This window comes from Diabrotica undecimpunctata, chromosome 10, assembly GCF_040954645.1.
Source record: "Diabrotica undecimpunctata isolate CICGRU chromosome 10, icDiaUnde3, whole genome shotgun sequence".
Classification (NCBI taxonomy): Eukaryota; Metazoa; Arthropoda; class Insecta; order Coleoptera; family Chrysomelidae; genus Diabrotica; species Diabrotica undecimpunctata.
Genome location: NC_092812.1, coordinates 22,356,981 through 22,369,840, shown reverse-complemented (window position 1 = coordinate 22,369,840; position 12,860 = coordinate 22,356,981). Strand labels below are relative to the sequence as shown.

At 32.2% G+C, this 12,860-nt stretch overlaps 1 protein-coding gene and 1 long non-coding RNA gene across 2 annotated transcripts; one reads left to right on the top strand and one right to left on the bottom strand.

Annotated features, from left to right (window-relative positions):
* Positions 1–953: 953 nt before the first annotated feature.
* On the bottom strand, positions 954–5,654 carry LOC140451927 (uncharacterized). The gene is made up of 5 exons (XM_072545900.1): positions 5,042–5,654; positions 4,556–4,984; positions 2,686–2,922; positions 2,300–2,618; positions 954–2,240 (listed from the first exon to the last, which is right to left on the bottom strand). The coding sequence occupies exons 1-5, from the start codon at positions 5,457–5,459 to the stop codon at positions 1,361–1,363; spliced, it is 2,283 nt and encodes a 760-aa protein (XP_072402001.1). The 5' UTR covers positions 5,460–5,654; the 3' UTR covers positions 954–1,360.
* Positions 5,655–7,677: 2,023 nt separating this feature from the next.
* On the top strand, positions 7,678–11,130 carry LOC140452054 (uncharacterized). The gene is made up of 3 exons (XR_011952124.1): positions 7,678–7,746; positions 10,742–10,835; positions 10,924–11,130. It is a non-coding gene; the product is annotated as an uncharacterized lncRNA (long non-coding RNA).
* The last annotated feature ends 1,730 nt before the right edge of the window (positions 11,131–12,860 follow it).

The window sequence follows — 12,860 nt, the reverse complement described above, 5'->3', positions numbered from 1 at the left end:
TTTCCTCTAAACTTTTCTGTTCCCTTCCAGTTACTAAGTATCTCTCCACTTTTTGTATGAGATTATGGTTTTTCAGAAAAATGCAATTTCTCTTCATCCCTTTTTTTCCTGCCCTACATTCAGTACCATACATCATAGCCGGTCTTAAGGCAGTCCTATACAACTTACCTTTTAGTTTTCTTGGTAGGTACCTTTTTTATCACACATCACCCAATTTGCCTCTTTCGTTTATCTTTAATTGAAATATTATAGATAAAACGGTAATACCGATCCTAAAATTATCATCTTTTGGGAGTTCTTGTCTATCCAAGCTAATGACTATCTGGACTTAGAATACCATCTTTAAAAGAATATTCTAAATATTTTGTTTACTTAATTTTAATACTTTTTCTTCAAGGACCTGTCTCCACTACTCTAGTCTTTTCTACTAATACCAAGGAGGTTCAGTTATCTAATCCAGCACACATGAGAATAAATATCAGTTTAACACGAAACCCCGATGAAGCTTTATTTTCACACAAAATTTGGCAGTTTCACCTGCAATCGTTCTAACACTATAATAGTTGTTTTAACACTATTATAGTTGTTACTTGCTCATAAATCACTCACATATTCAGCCGGCACTCCTTTTCTACTTAATCTCTACCACAGTAGGTTTCTTATAACTTCGTCATGTGCTTTCTCAAGATTAATAATACTATGCAAGTCTATCTCTTAGCTGTCTTATAACAAAAATTGCTGTTGTAGACCTGCCTTGCATAAATCCAAATTGACGTTTATCCATTTTCATTTTTTATAACTTTACACTAAATTCTGTTAGATTTCACCACAAATGTAGGATAATAAAAAGATATCTTGTGAATTGAGTGCTATGAAAAATTATCATTGTCAACAAAATGAAGCAGATGTTTACTGGAAATAACTATTGCAAACCAAATAAAACACTAAATAGCTATGTTTAAAATGTCTTTATTCTTTATTAAAAATCTGGGAAATCAAAGGAGGGGGGGCCGTTATTGGTGTAATGGCGAAGGAAAACCCCTCTAAACCTCGCCTAGGGCCCAGTACATCCCGATTTAAAAATAAAATTCTAATATAAAAGTCTACAAATACATTACTTAACACTACTTTAAAATTCAGGCCTAAACTAAGCATTTATACATATATATGAAAATTACATATTTTCATATATATGTATGAAATTTTACTACATATATTACTTATCAAGTAAACATATAATAATGTTAAATTAACTAACTCTCTTGTAAATAAGCCTATAAAACTATGATAAAAGTTCAATACAGATACAAAAACACAACATACATGTGAGCTACAAGAATGGTTCAAATTTAATTTTTAATTAGTTTTTTTTTTTATTGGAAGAAAAATATTCCTGCTTTTCCATTTTTCGCTTCTTTGTAATATCCTTAGTGGTTTCCTGATATTTTCCCTTCATCTTACGCTTTACTTTTTGAGCAATTCTCATAATATCGTCATGTGCTTCTGTATAAATTTCATCATCTAAGTCATCTAAGCTGTCTACGACATTTTTGACATTTTCTTTTTGAAGACATCGCTTGGTGTTTTCCTGGATCACATTTGTCTGTTCTACCTTCCCTCTGACAAACTCATTAATTTCCTCCTGATGCTTTGATTTGATAATTGAAGTTTCTGCCAAACACCTTGCAGCATCATCTAAAACAGAGTTAGTTCCCTCACGCTCCTCATGCATTCTCACCAAGTGCACATGCTTACACAAGGTATTCCTCACCACATATTCAGCACACTCACACTGGTAGCGATGAATACAAATTTTACATACTCTACAATACAATGTCTTACATTCATTTTCACATACTTGCCTTATATTTACATTATATAATTTATTAGGATCTCTAAATGACTTTACCTGAAATTGACCATATACCTTCACATTTCTCTTAACCTCCACTTTGTTTTTCATCGTTTCTGCCAATTTGTGTGCTTTTGATATAACCCTGTCTTGATAATTGTTCGCATTTGGTCTTTCAATGTCTATAATCCTCTTCCACATTTTGATATCTACTAAATCTTCGATTGTGTCCAATAATTTTTCAATTCTCACTGCTGCATTTCTTCTTAGATGGTTCGTTTTTAATAAGTTGTTGAATGATTCGATCGCCATATTGGTGTTGATTCCTGAATTTCTTCTATAACAGTGGGCCCACATTTTGATTCTCTCTTCATTCTGAAAGTAATACCTACAAAAAAAATATACTTAAGGATGACTTAAAATGTATGATTTCATATATTTATTTACCGTGTCAGATAATTAAAAAAAGCTATCTCATTTGCCTCTTGCAATTTGATTATATATTTATTACACAACTCTATAAATCTATCTTCATCTGTTTCATTAATAATTCTTTTCATCTCAGTTTTCATTTGTTTCTTCAAAATTGGATCCATTATTTTCTTCTTCCCTTGAATATTCCAATTTTTCACGACGTGCCACGTACATAAAAGCCTTTTTGGTTGGTTGCCCATAATCTTCACCCATGCATCATAATATTTTCCATCATCGTCACTCATAAAATGTTCTGCATGAATTCCGGTCTGCATTCTGTTCTTGAGGGCACCTAAAAGTTTTTGAAAATTATTTTTACTTACTAATCATAAATTTGCCACTAATCATATAATACATACCTAAAAAAACCTCTTGAACTAGTTGGTCCAATCTGTTTGTCAGTAAGAACGCAACTGGAAATCCTGTATTCCTGTCATCTTTAATAAGCACCACTGTTAAATCCATTCCCCTCTTGTTTGTGCCGTGTGTACCATCCATACAAATTATGCTAGGGAATTCTCTTAATTTATCTTCCATGACAGAATTCATGAATCCTAGGGCAAAATCTTCTTTTTTAAGTACATCATGTTGTTCTCCTAATAAAAATAAAACCCCAAAATTATAGTTTACCGAAAATTTATAGTTTAGAGATAATTAAAGATAAATTAATGGTAAGAGACTGAAATTTTATTGTATATTTTAATAGGTAATCATTCGTCCTATTTTTTGAGTTGAGTTGAGTTCTTATTTAAAAAAGATAACTTAAAACCCCAACAATTTGAGTCTCCTAGTATAGTACTGAGCCCATGATGTGTTAAAACATGTGATTTGTGGAAAAGGTAGCATATAGAAGGGCTCTAAAATGAAAACAAAAATAAAGAATACAAAAGAACCTTCAACAACAGACTATAAAATAAAGTAAGGCATGAAAACATAAATGAGGAATGGGGAACCTGTAAAATGCCATAAGGTATGCATCCAAAGAAGTAATAGGCATGCAGAAAAAACAAAGAAGTTAATGGTTTGACTAAGAATATAAATTAATAACTGAAAGAAAAAACAGCATGTAAAGGGAAGCAGCAACGATGTGGGAAGAGATAAGTAGAAGCAAAAGATACTTAAGAAGATAGAAAGAGTAAATTCATGAGAAATGATAATCAATAAGTATGCAGACAACTAGCTTTTGCAAAAATGATGTTAACATAATAGTAATAACAATATAAAATATTATAGAGGAACTCAATCAGATAGAACAAACTGCATGGACAAGTAAACTGAAAACCAATCAAGCTAAAATAAAATACATGTAGCAGCAAAACAGCAGGTACTCAGTCATAACACCTAACTATATAAGAGTATAGCACTGAAGTGTAACAAACTTATATAAGATAACTAGTTATATGTAATACTAGTGTTAACAAATAATTATGTAGAAGAATATCCATAGCCAATAAGAGTTACCATGGCTTAATTAAACAACAACAGTCAGGGTAATAATACAAGAAAAAACTAAGTGCCAATTATATAAAACCTTAATAAGTTATTCACATATGTATCTGAAACATGCACACTTACTAAAAGTGAAGAAAGCCAATAGGCTAACTCTGAAAGATAAATCTTGAGCCACATATATAAACCAGTAACAGAAAATTGTATGTGGATAAGAAGATATACATTTTAACTATAAAGGGAATACCAGGATCTGGATATCATAACATTCATACAAATAGGACAATTTCAGTATAAAGAAAGTGTAGCACAGATAAAAGAAGATGCAATCCCTTTCAAAATAAACAAATAATTCCAGTTGGAAATAAAACTAAAGGAAGATTAGATATAAGGAACAAATAAAGCAAGACATGAAAATTTTAAAAATCAAAAACTGGAAGAGCAAAGTGTGAGATAGATCAGAATGGACAAGTATTCTTAAACAGACTAAGGACCCAAAAAGGGTTGTCTAGTAAAATAAAAAAACTAGTAAGTTTGCCCCATAAATCAGCACCTTCATTACAAAATTAGCTTTAATGTAAAAAAACCAATAACTACAATCTTAGGAGATATATTATTTAAAAATGTATATTGAATATTTCATAAAAAGGGATGAATGTTGTTGAGTCTGCTAAGAGTAAGGTTTGTTACATGAGTCACGTGATAACAATTCACACAAGTCAAATTGGAATAGGATTAATTATAATTGTAGTAGGCATAAAAAAAATGATTGGTCTTTACCTTCCTTCTTGAATAAGAAAGCGTAATTCTTGTTGTTATCATTCCATTCCTGAACCTTTAAAGCCGTTGCTACCATATCATTTTGATCTCGTTTCTTATATGTATTATACTTCCTGGACAAATTTGAGAGATCTTTACTTGTTAATAGGGCAAGTCTTTCTAGTTTTGGTGTTTCCAATTTTCTTGAATCTTCTAAAATTCTGCTAAATGGCACCCCAGATGTTAACTTCTCTACAATCATTTTTTCTTCTGCTTTTGACAGATGCATGGTTCTTAATTCCTCTTTATGTCCAACATGTGTTTTCCAATACCTGACTGAAACTTGTCCTTGATCTCTCAGTTTGCAAATCAGCCTGGAGGGACACACTCCTTTAATTTTAATTGATCCACCAGATTTCTCCGTCCTAATTTTATAGTTGGGCTTATATCCTAAATATAGATTAGTATAAGTTTCAATTATTTGAAGTAAAAAAGTACTGGACCTACCATTCAAGTTACTTCTGTTACAATGATAATATACTATCTTATACTCCTTTTTACGAACTGCTCTCTGTTTAGCATAACTTGTCTCCAATTTCTGCATGTCTTTCCATGTCTCATATTCTTGTAAACTAGAAAATTCAAAATTTATTAATTCAATACTCACCTGGTGGTTCTCCTTTAAATGTTTTCGTAAGTTCTCATGGCTTTTTAAATTAGTTTCTTGTTCACATAAGGGACAAATAATGTGATTAATTTTCTTAATCGACATATCTATTTTATGTATTCTTTTGATATGACGATTTCGTAATTCCACATTTTTAAATATTTTGCTGCAAAGATGGCAGGCTCCTGAGTTAATTTCACAGCTTGTTGAAGTAGATGGAATAGGGCTTGTTGAAGTAGATGGATAGACAGAATCCATAATTGCTTGCTAAAACAAAGTCTTAGGTAATTAAATATGGTGTTCTAACGAACAGATTTTTAAAAATAAATGACAAAAATTTAAATTAAAATTTTATGTGTGCTTATTGGCAAATTGGTATAAAACCGCCTAATCATAGATGTTTAAGCGCCAAACAGAGTGATATATAACCTGAAAAATTAAAAATCAGATGAAGATGCCGACCAATCCACAGCATAGACACCCCTTATGCTGTGACCAATCACAGCAAACGTAGGTGGCCGTTTATAGTGTAGTCTAAAATTTGGGGGTTATGGTTTGACTTTGACTGCTGCGGCTTCGTCTTCTCTGCATAGCCTTTTCCTTCAAAGTTTTGTAAATTTTCTTCTAGTAAAGCGCTGTTTTTATAGAGAAGGGCCTCTTTAGCCTTTAATTCGACAATTATCATATCTTTACCTTTTAACATTTCATCTTTTGCTTCAAGCAACATATTTCACCCATGGTACACTGAATACAGATTCATTGTACCATGTATTTCACCAAATTATTTCTTCCTACCACAATTAAACCTGCCACTCGAAGTGCACAAGACAGATGGAATACAACCTCAAACCTCACAATTAACACATTTTTTACAACAGTATTGACTACTGATTTTTGGCAATACTTACAGATTTTAGCCGAGCTTTTTTCATCATCTTCACCTGCCACGTTGCCGGTTAATTTTGATATTATTAATATGCGTCTCTATTCTTTGATATTATCAAAGAATATAGACGCTTATTATTATCGTAGGTTCGTACGTTTTCCACAAATGCCAAATGTAATTAATTCGTTTCCTGTACTTCTGCTATCTGTCGTATAAAATCGCTTTAATTTTATTCAATTCTATAACCAATACTGTCTTATTTTATCATTAATAACTTTATTGGACAGTCGACTTATTATATTAATATTGATAACAATTTAGTATCTCTTCTTTTGCCTTTCTTAAAAATAGAAATTAATACCACCGTTTGCGCTCTAGTTAAATCTGTATTTGTAGGCAACAGTTTTGCATTATGATATTCTGTTTTATAGACAGGGGTATAATGCTTTTAATAATTTGACAGGAATGGGGATCGGCCATTCTTCATTGTGGATAGTGTGGTTCTAACTTTCCTTATTGAAATAGTTACAGTTATAAACGTTATTTCGTTGATAAGTAGGTAGTGGATTTTCAGTTGTGTACTTTAATTTTTTTTTGACTAACAGCTGTTCATAATGTTTTTTTTCATACTGGTGAAGGGCCTAAATTAGTGACTGCTTTGTTTGTGAAGTCTCTTTTCAAGCTTGTCACTATTTTCCATGCATCTGCTGACGAGCTTCTCCTAGTAGGTTTTCAATATTTTTGTTCTCAGAACCTGTTATTTTCTACTTTAATTAATTTCCGTAGTCCCCTATTTTATCCTTGGGACTCCTTTATATGTTAGGCTAGCTTAGTTGTCAACTACCTCTTGTAAAAGTGGTTTTTTCTTTAATTAGTTCCTTTATCTCATCAAGACAGCTAAGAAAGTTCTTCTTTTTGGAAGCATTAGCATAGCTTTCTTATCACAGATCACAGGCTACGGATTACGGATGGAGCGATGGATCGATTATCGAATCTATATACAAACTAGAAATTTTAGCCTCTACTAATTATTTCCACGTTTTTTACAGGGCATTCTGAATCTAATTTTTTGGAGAGATGCGTTGGGTATCAATTTGGTACATTTTATGGGGCTTTCCCCGCACCTAGTCCACCTTTTTTAGTGTAGCCACTGTTTCAAAAACGTTCGGTACTCGGATTTTTTTCGAATTTCTTTTTTTATGACTGTCTCTTTCTAAGACATTTCAAAGGCTCGTTATGTTTGGAACTGTTTGCGGATTTACGTTTCAATATTTAGATATGCTATAAGATCATCGAAATACTGGCCAAAAACAAGACTCAAAAACTCTTCGTTTTAAAGTTACGGGAATTTTCTGATATTTAAGCATGTGTCCCGGTTTGCAAGAAGCCGCCCTGTACTGCGCACTTATATATCCACTGCAGAACTCTCCAATTATTTTATGTCCAAGGTAGATTATATTCATATACCTTTTCCTGCATCGCTTTTATGGTTTTATAGGTAACATATGCTGAAATTCTGTAGTTTTAATTTCTTCAATTTATTTTCATTGCTAAAGTACATAAAGTGTATAATGAATTGTTTTCTTTTTAGGCAATCCAAATTCAAAGCAGCTAAAAAGAACCAAAAACAAAATGGCTGACAAAAGGTCTAAAAAAGAGGTAAGTTATTAAAATATTTAGAAATGTACCTATCTATTTAGTACCTATTACATACTTACAAAACAAAGCTGATTATTAAAGTACATAACTTTTGTTGAGGAAAGTACCCAAAAGTGGACCCCTATTTTATTTTGAATTTTTTTAAAATACGTAAATTCTGAAATTCACGCTTTATGAGCATTCCATGTATACTTCGTTTAGTTTTCCATGTCTTTAACTGATATTTTAAGAGTTTGAAATCCTTTTCTTGTTAAAAAAAAATGATGGAGCGAAATATAAAACACAATCAAAGTTGAGAAATATTATTTTAATTGAACCAAATTCAACAAAATCAAAGAAATAATAGAAAACATTTACTGCACATGATGAACGTTGCCCACAATTGTTATTAGAAAATGCGTCATCATTAGGTTCTACAGTTCTTGAAATTACTTCCATCACACCCAACTTTCCGCTGGAAATGCTAGCGTCTTTTTTACTACTGCTAGATAGATGATCATCTTCTTTCTATAAATCAAGTTTCCTTTTTAATAGTTGCTTTCCTTTTCTCGAAGAGATGCCTGGTGCGAAACCGCGACCACGTCTCTCCTTTTGATCTTGACCACGACGAGCTTCTTTATATTCTCAACATTTTTGGGTTTCATGCAAAGAACATGATGTTGTTTTGTTCGCATCTTTAATATATTCTGCATCTGAGAACAAATGACTGTTAGGTAAGGGGGTATATCCCCCATACAGTCAGGTTAAATCTGTTGAAATAATGAATGGATCGATACATCGTTGCCGTCCCTAGATTTTGTACTAATTCCGTAGTATTTACTACTAACACTCCATCATCTGTATAAATAACCAACTGAAGTAAACCATATCTCTCACTCTTTTTCATAACATGTACAAACTACTTTAATTTCCGTTTTTTATAATAACCAATTCATGTTCTTTTTCCATTTTACTATTACGGATTTACATGTACACCTACGGTAAATCCGTAGTATAATATTTGAATTTACCTTCTCGGAGTATAATATATGAATAAAAAAGAAGGGACAATACGTACTCCTATCGTACTCCGCTTAGTATTAATACAGTCTAAGTTTTAAATAATTCCAAGGTCTTTATCATCTATATTAACTTCTTTAATTATTATCGACATCAGTTTGTCATGCTTGATTCTGTTGAATACCTTTTGGTAGTATATAAAACATATATACTACGAAACATATATACAGCGATTTTGTTGTTTCTTCTTCTTCTTCTTCCTCTTTATAAGCAATTCTGCTAGTTCATCGGTGGATTAATACCTCTATGGAAGGTTATCACTCCATCTTTTGCGCGGTCGTCCGATACTTCTGCCGATTGGTGACTTATCTCTTGTTATTTTGACGACACGGGTCTTCTCCATTCTGCTTATGTAGTTATTCCATTCTTTTTTTCTATTTTGTGTCCATTCATTTATACACTGTAAGTTACATTTTCTTCTAATGTCTTCACTTCTCTTTTGATCTCTCAGTGTATTTCCTGTAATTCTTCTCAGTACTCTCATCTCTGCAGTTTCCAGTAGCCTTTGCTTTGTGGCTGTGTCGGGTCTTGTTTCTGAGGCATATGTCATTATTGGTCTTACACTGGCTTTATAAATTCTTGACTTCATATCAGTGTCTATTTGCTTTTTGTACTTGATCTCTCACTTCTTTGTCCAGATCTCCATAGCTAAACAGTGTAATTCCCAGGTATTTTAATTCCATTACTTGTTCAATACTGATGCCATCAATATCTATTTTACATCTGGTTGGTTTTTGCTAACTACTATTGTTTTAGTTTTCTGAGATGAGATTGTAATATTAAATTCTTTAGCTCTTATGTTAAATCTGTGGACCAGTTTTTGCAGACTATCTTCATCTTGGGCTATCAATATTGCGTCGTCTGCGTAACAGAGTATTTTTATTTCTTTGCTTCCCATTCTGTATCCTCTTCCTTTGTTAAACGCTTTTGATGATTTCATCCATGATCAAATTGAAGAGCATGGGGCTCAATGAATCCCGTTGTCTTATTCCGCTGCCTATTTCTATAGGTTGTGTAAGTTGTCCATCTATTCTGACTTCTATTTTGTTGTTTTGGTAGATTTTTTCGATAGTTTTTATAATATTTAGGGGAACTTCTCTATTATACAGAAGATGAATTACATCTTTGAGTCTTACGCTATCAAACGCTTTCTTTAGGTCAATCAGACACATAAATGCTGGTCTATTATACTCCAGTGATTTCTCAGTAATTTGCTTTATAACGAATATTGCATCTGTACACGATGTTCCACTACGAAAACCCTGTTGTTCATCTCCTAAACTTATCCTGTGATTTATTAGCACTTGTAAAAGTTTAGTTGTTATAGCATAGTTGAAAAAGTTATAGCATAAAAATATGCCCTTTCTATTAACAAAAAATATCGATGACGTCACATCTGCTAAGGTATTGGGGGTAAAAGTTATTTTTTTTTTCAAAAAGGTTAAAAAACAAAAATAAAAATCGACCTGTTAGAGCTTTAATTCTGAAAATAATTAAGTCATGAGATAATAGACCGTTTGCACACTTTATGAATGCACTGTATAGTGGTGACCTATAGATGCCAACGTTTCCATTTTGGAAATGTGTTTTTTCTCACAAGACAGAGTATTATATTTATTTTTCGCAAAATATTATAATAAAATATACCCCAATACCATGTTTTTAAAGATATTAGTGATTTTTTACAGTTTTTAATATTTCGGCTTTTAAAGGTTTAAAAATATTTCCATTTAAAAATTGATGAATCCCTAGATGAGAGTCTTTTTTTAATATCTCACACTATACATTTCAACTGTCAAAACCGTCTATACAGTTGTGTCGAGTCATAGTACAGTTGGCATAGTAGTTTAACCTGTACCAGATAAAAAGTTACTTATTTAACTGAAAATTAACAGATGTCTATCTTGAATTCTTGCTAATTACTATTGGTTTGTAGAAAGATGATGATCAAAAGAATAATCTACCGACTCTTTCTGGATATAATACACGTAGCAAGCCAATAGCAAGACCGATTTATTATGATATAAGCGGTAAGTTGTTATATGAATAATTTAATTTGTAATATATATTAAGCTTTTTGTTTGAAACGTTCTAAAGGTTTGGCATTATTTTCTTCAGGTAGCAGCAGCTTCGTCCATGGATGTGTTAGTTGTTGCTCTGAAAACCTCAGAGTCTTCTAACATTATTGCCACAAATTGGTCGCATTGGTCCTTTAGTGATCCATTTCCAAGTTAACATTCTCCTATCCTAACTTAGCTGCACTGTACTGATGACGATCAAATAGTCAGAAATACGTATTTACTGTTGCCTTCCATCCTTTATGATTTTGAAATCTATTAAAAAAATTAAATTTAACACATTGGCTGCCACAAGGATGACCGGCGATCCTAAGTAATAGATTGCAATTGTGACATTAGGATCACCGGTGTTACTTGTGCGAATTTAACTTTCAGAATTATTATTATAACGGTCGGCTCTGTGAGGACGCTCAAATAGTTTTACTGTGGCATACTAGGAATCCATAGCTTGCTTATGTTCTTTTGTTAGGCGCGATAATGTCGTAAATAGCTTGTAACGACAGTTGAGAATAAGGCGTTGTAGAAATCGATTAGAAGCATTCATTATCAAGTTTTTCTACGGAATTAGTAGTTTTTTTTGTGAATTTGAAATTATTTGAAGTAAGTATATGTAGTTTATTCGTTTTAAAATCTTGTTGCTGGATTATCTGTCAGGATAAACAAAATATTACAGTTTTTATTTTACATAACCTCAAATGTTTTTGCTTACATTTAATTAATGAAAAATGGTGCTAGTAAAGTACTTTTTTTAATTGGAATTTGTCTTTCAGATCATGGATAATTTACTAAATACAAGTAAAACGCACCGTATGCCAAATAAAAATAAAAAGTTGACATAGACGGAGTTGCTCCAATTGTTGAATTTTTGTTATCCGGTTCAGAATACAATCCAAGTGACTTAGAAGAATCTGATAAAGAAAATAAATGTAACAGTGATTCAAGCTTATTGAATGAAAATGCACAAATCGGTAGAATCTAATGACCAGCAAAATAATGACCATGAATGGTACGAAGTTGACTGTACTCATTTACGTCTCGATATACAGTTTCCTGGTAATGAATCATATCTCTATGATGATAGTTATCCTCAAAATAGATCCGAACTAACTTCTTTTCATGTATACAGGAAACTGACCGATGATGAAATTTTACAACTTATTGTAGAAGAGACTAATAGAAATGCTGCGCAAGTAAAAAATGCACAACGTTATAGCAGATTATCCAGAATTCATGCATGGAAACCTACCAATAAAGAAGAAATTTTAAAATTTTTGGGTTGTATTATGTATATGGGAATTGTCAAGCTTCCCAAAATTGCTGATTATTGGAGTAAGTCACCATTGTATAATTTTACTTTTATTTCTTCTGTAATGGCCAGAAACAGATTTCAGCTTCTTTTGAGATTCTTACATTTTGCTGATAACACGGCTGCTTTATCAAACGATCGTTGCTATAAAATTAAAAAATTATTTGAAATGACACAATAACGTTTTCTCCAACAATGTAATCCTGGCTCAATACTAGTTGTTGATGAAAGTATGATTCCCTTTCGAGGAAGACTACCTTTCAAACAGTATATACCTTCAAAGTGTCGCCGCTATGGCTTGAAACTGTTTAAATTATGTAATCCTGCAGGTTATATTCTAAAAATGATTATGTATACCGGCAAGATGGCTAATAAAGGGCAGGATTTATCGGGAAATATTGTACTAGATTTAGCAAAAGACTATCTACAAAAAGTAAGAGTTGTAATAACCGATAACTACTACACGTCTGTGCCTTTAGCAAAACAAGTATTAGATGCTAATAGACACTTGTAGCTATAATTAAACCTGAAGCAATAATTATAGACTACAACAAAGGAAAAGATGTTGTTGACGTCTCAGATCAACTGGCAAGCTATTTCTCACCTCTGAGAAAAACTGTTCGCTGGTACCATAAAGCTGCAATTGAAATTTTATTGAATACGGCTGTCAT

Excerpts from the sequence above, each read along its gene's own strand:
- LOC140451927 (XM_072545900.1), bottom strand. The coding sequence starts at position 5,459 with ATGGATTCTGTCTATCCATCTACTTCAACAAGCCCTATTCCATCTACT. Across the intron at positions 4,985-5,041 it reads TAACAGAAGTAACTTGAATG|GATATAAGCCCAACTATAAA; the intron begins GTAGGTCCAGTA and ends ATCTATATTTAG. Across the intron at positions 2,619-2,685 it reads AGTTCAAGAGGTTTTTTTAG|GTGCCCTCAAGAACAGAATG; the intron begins GTATGTATTATA and ends AAAAACTTTTAG.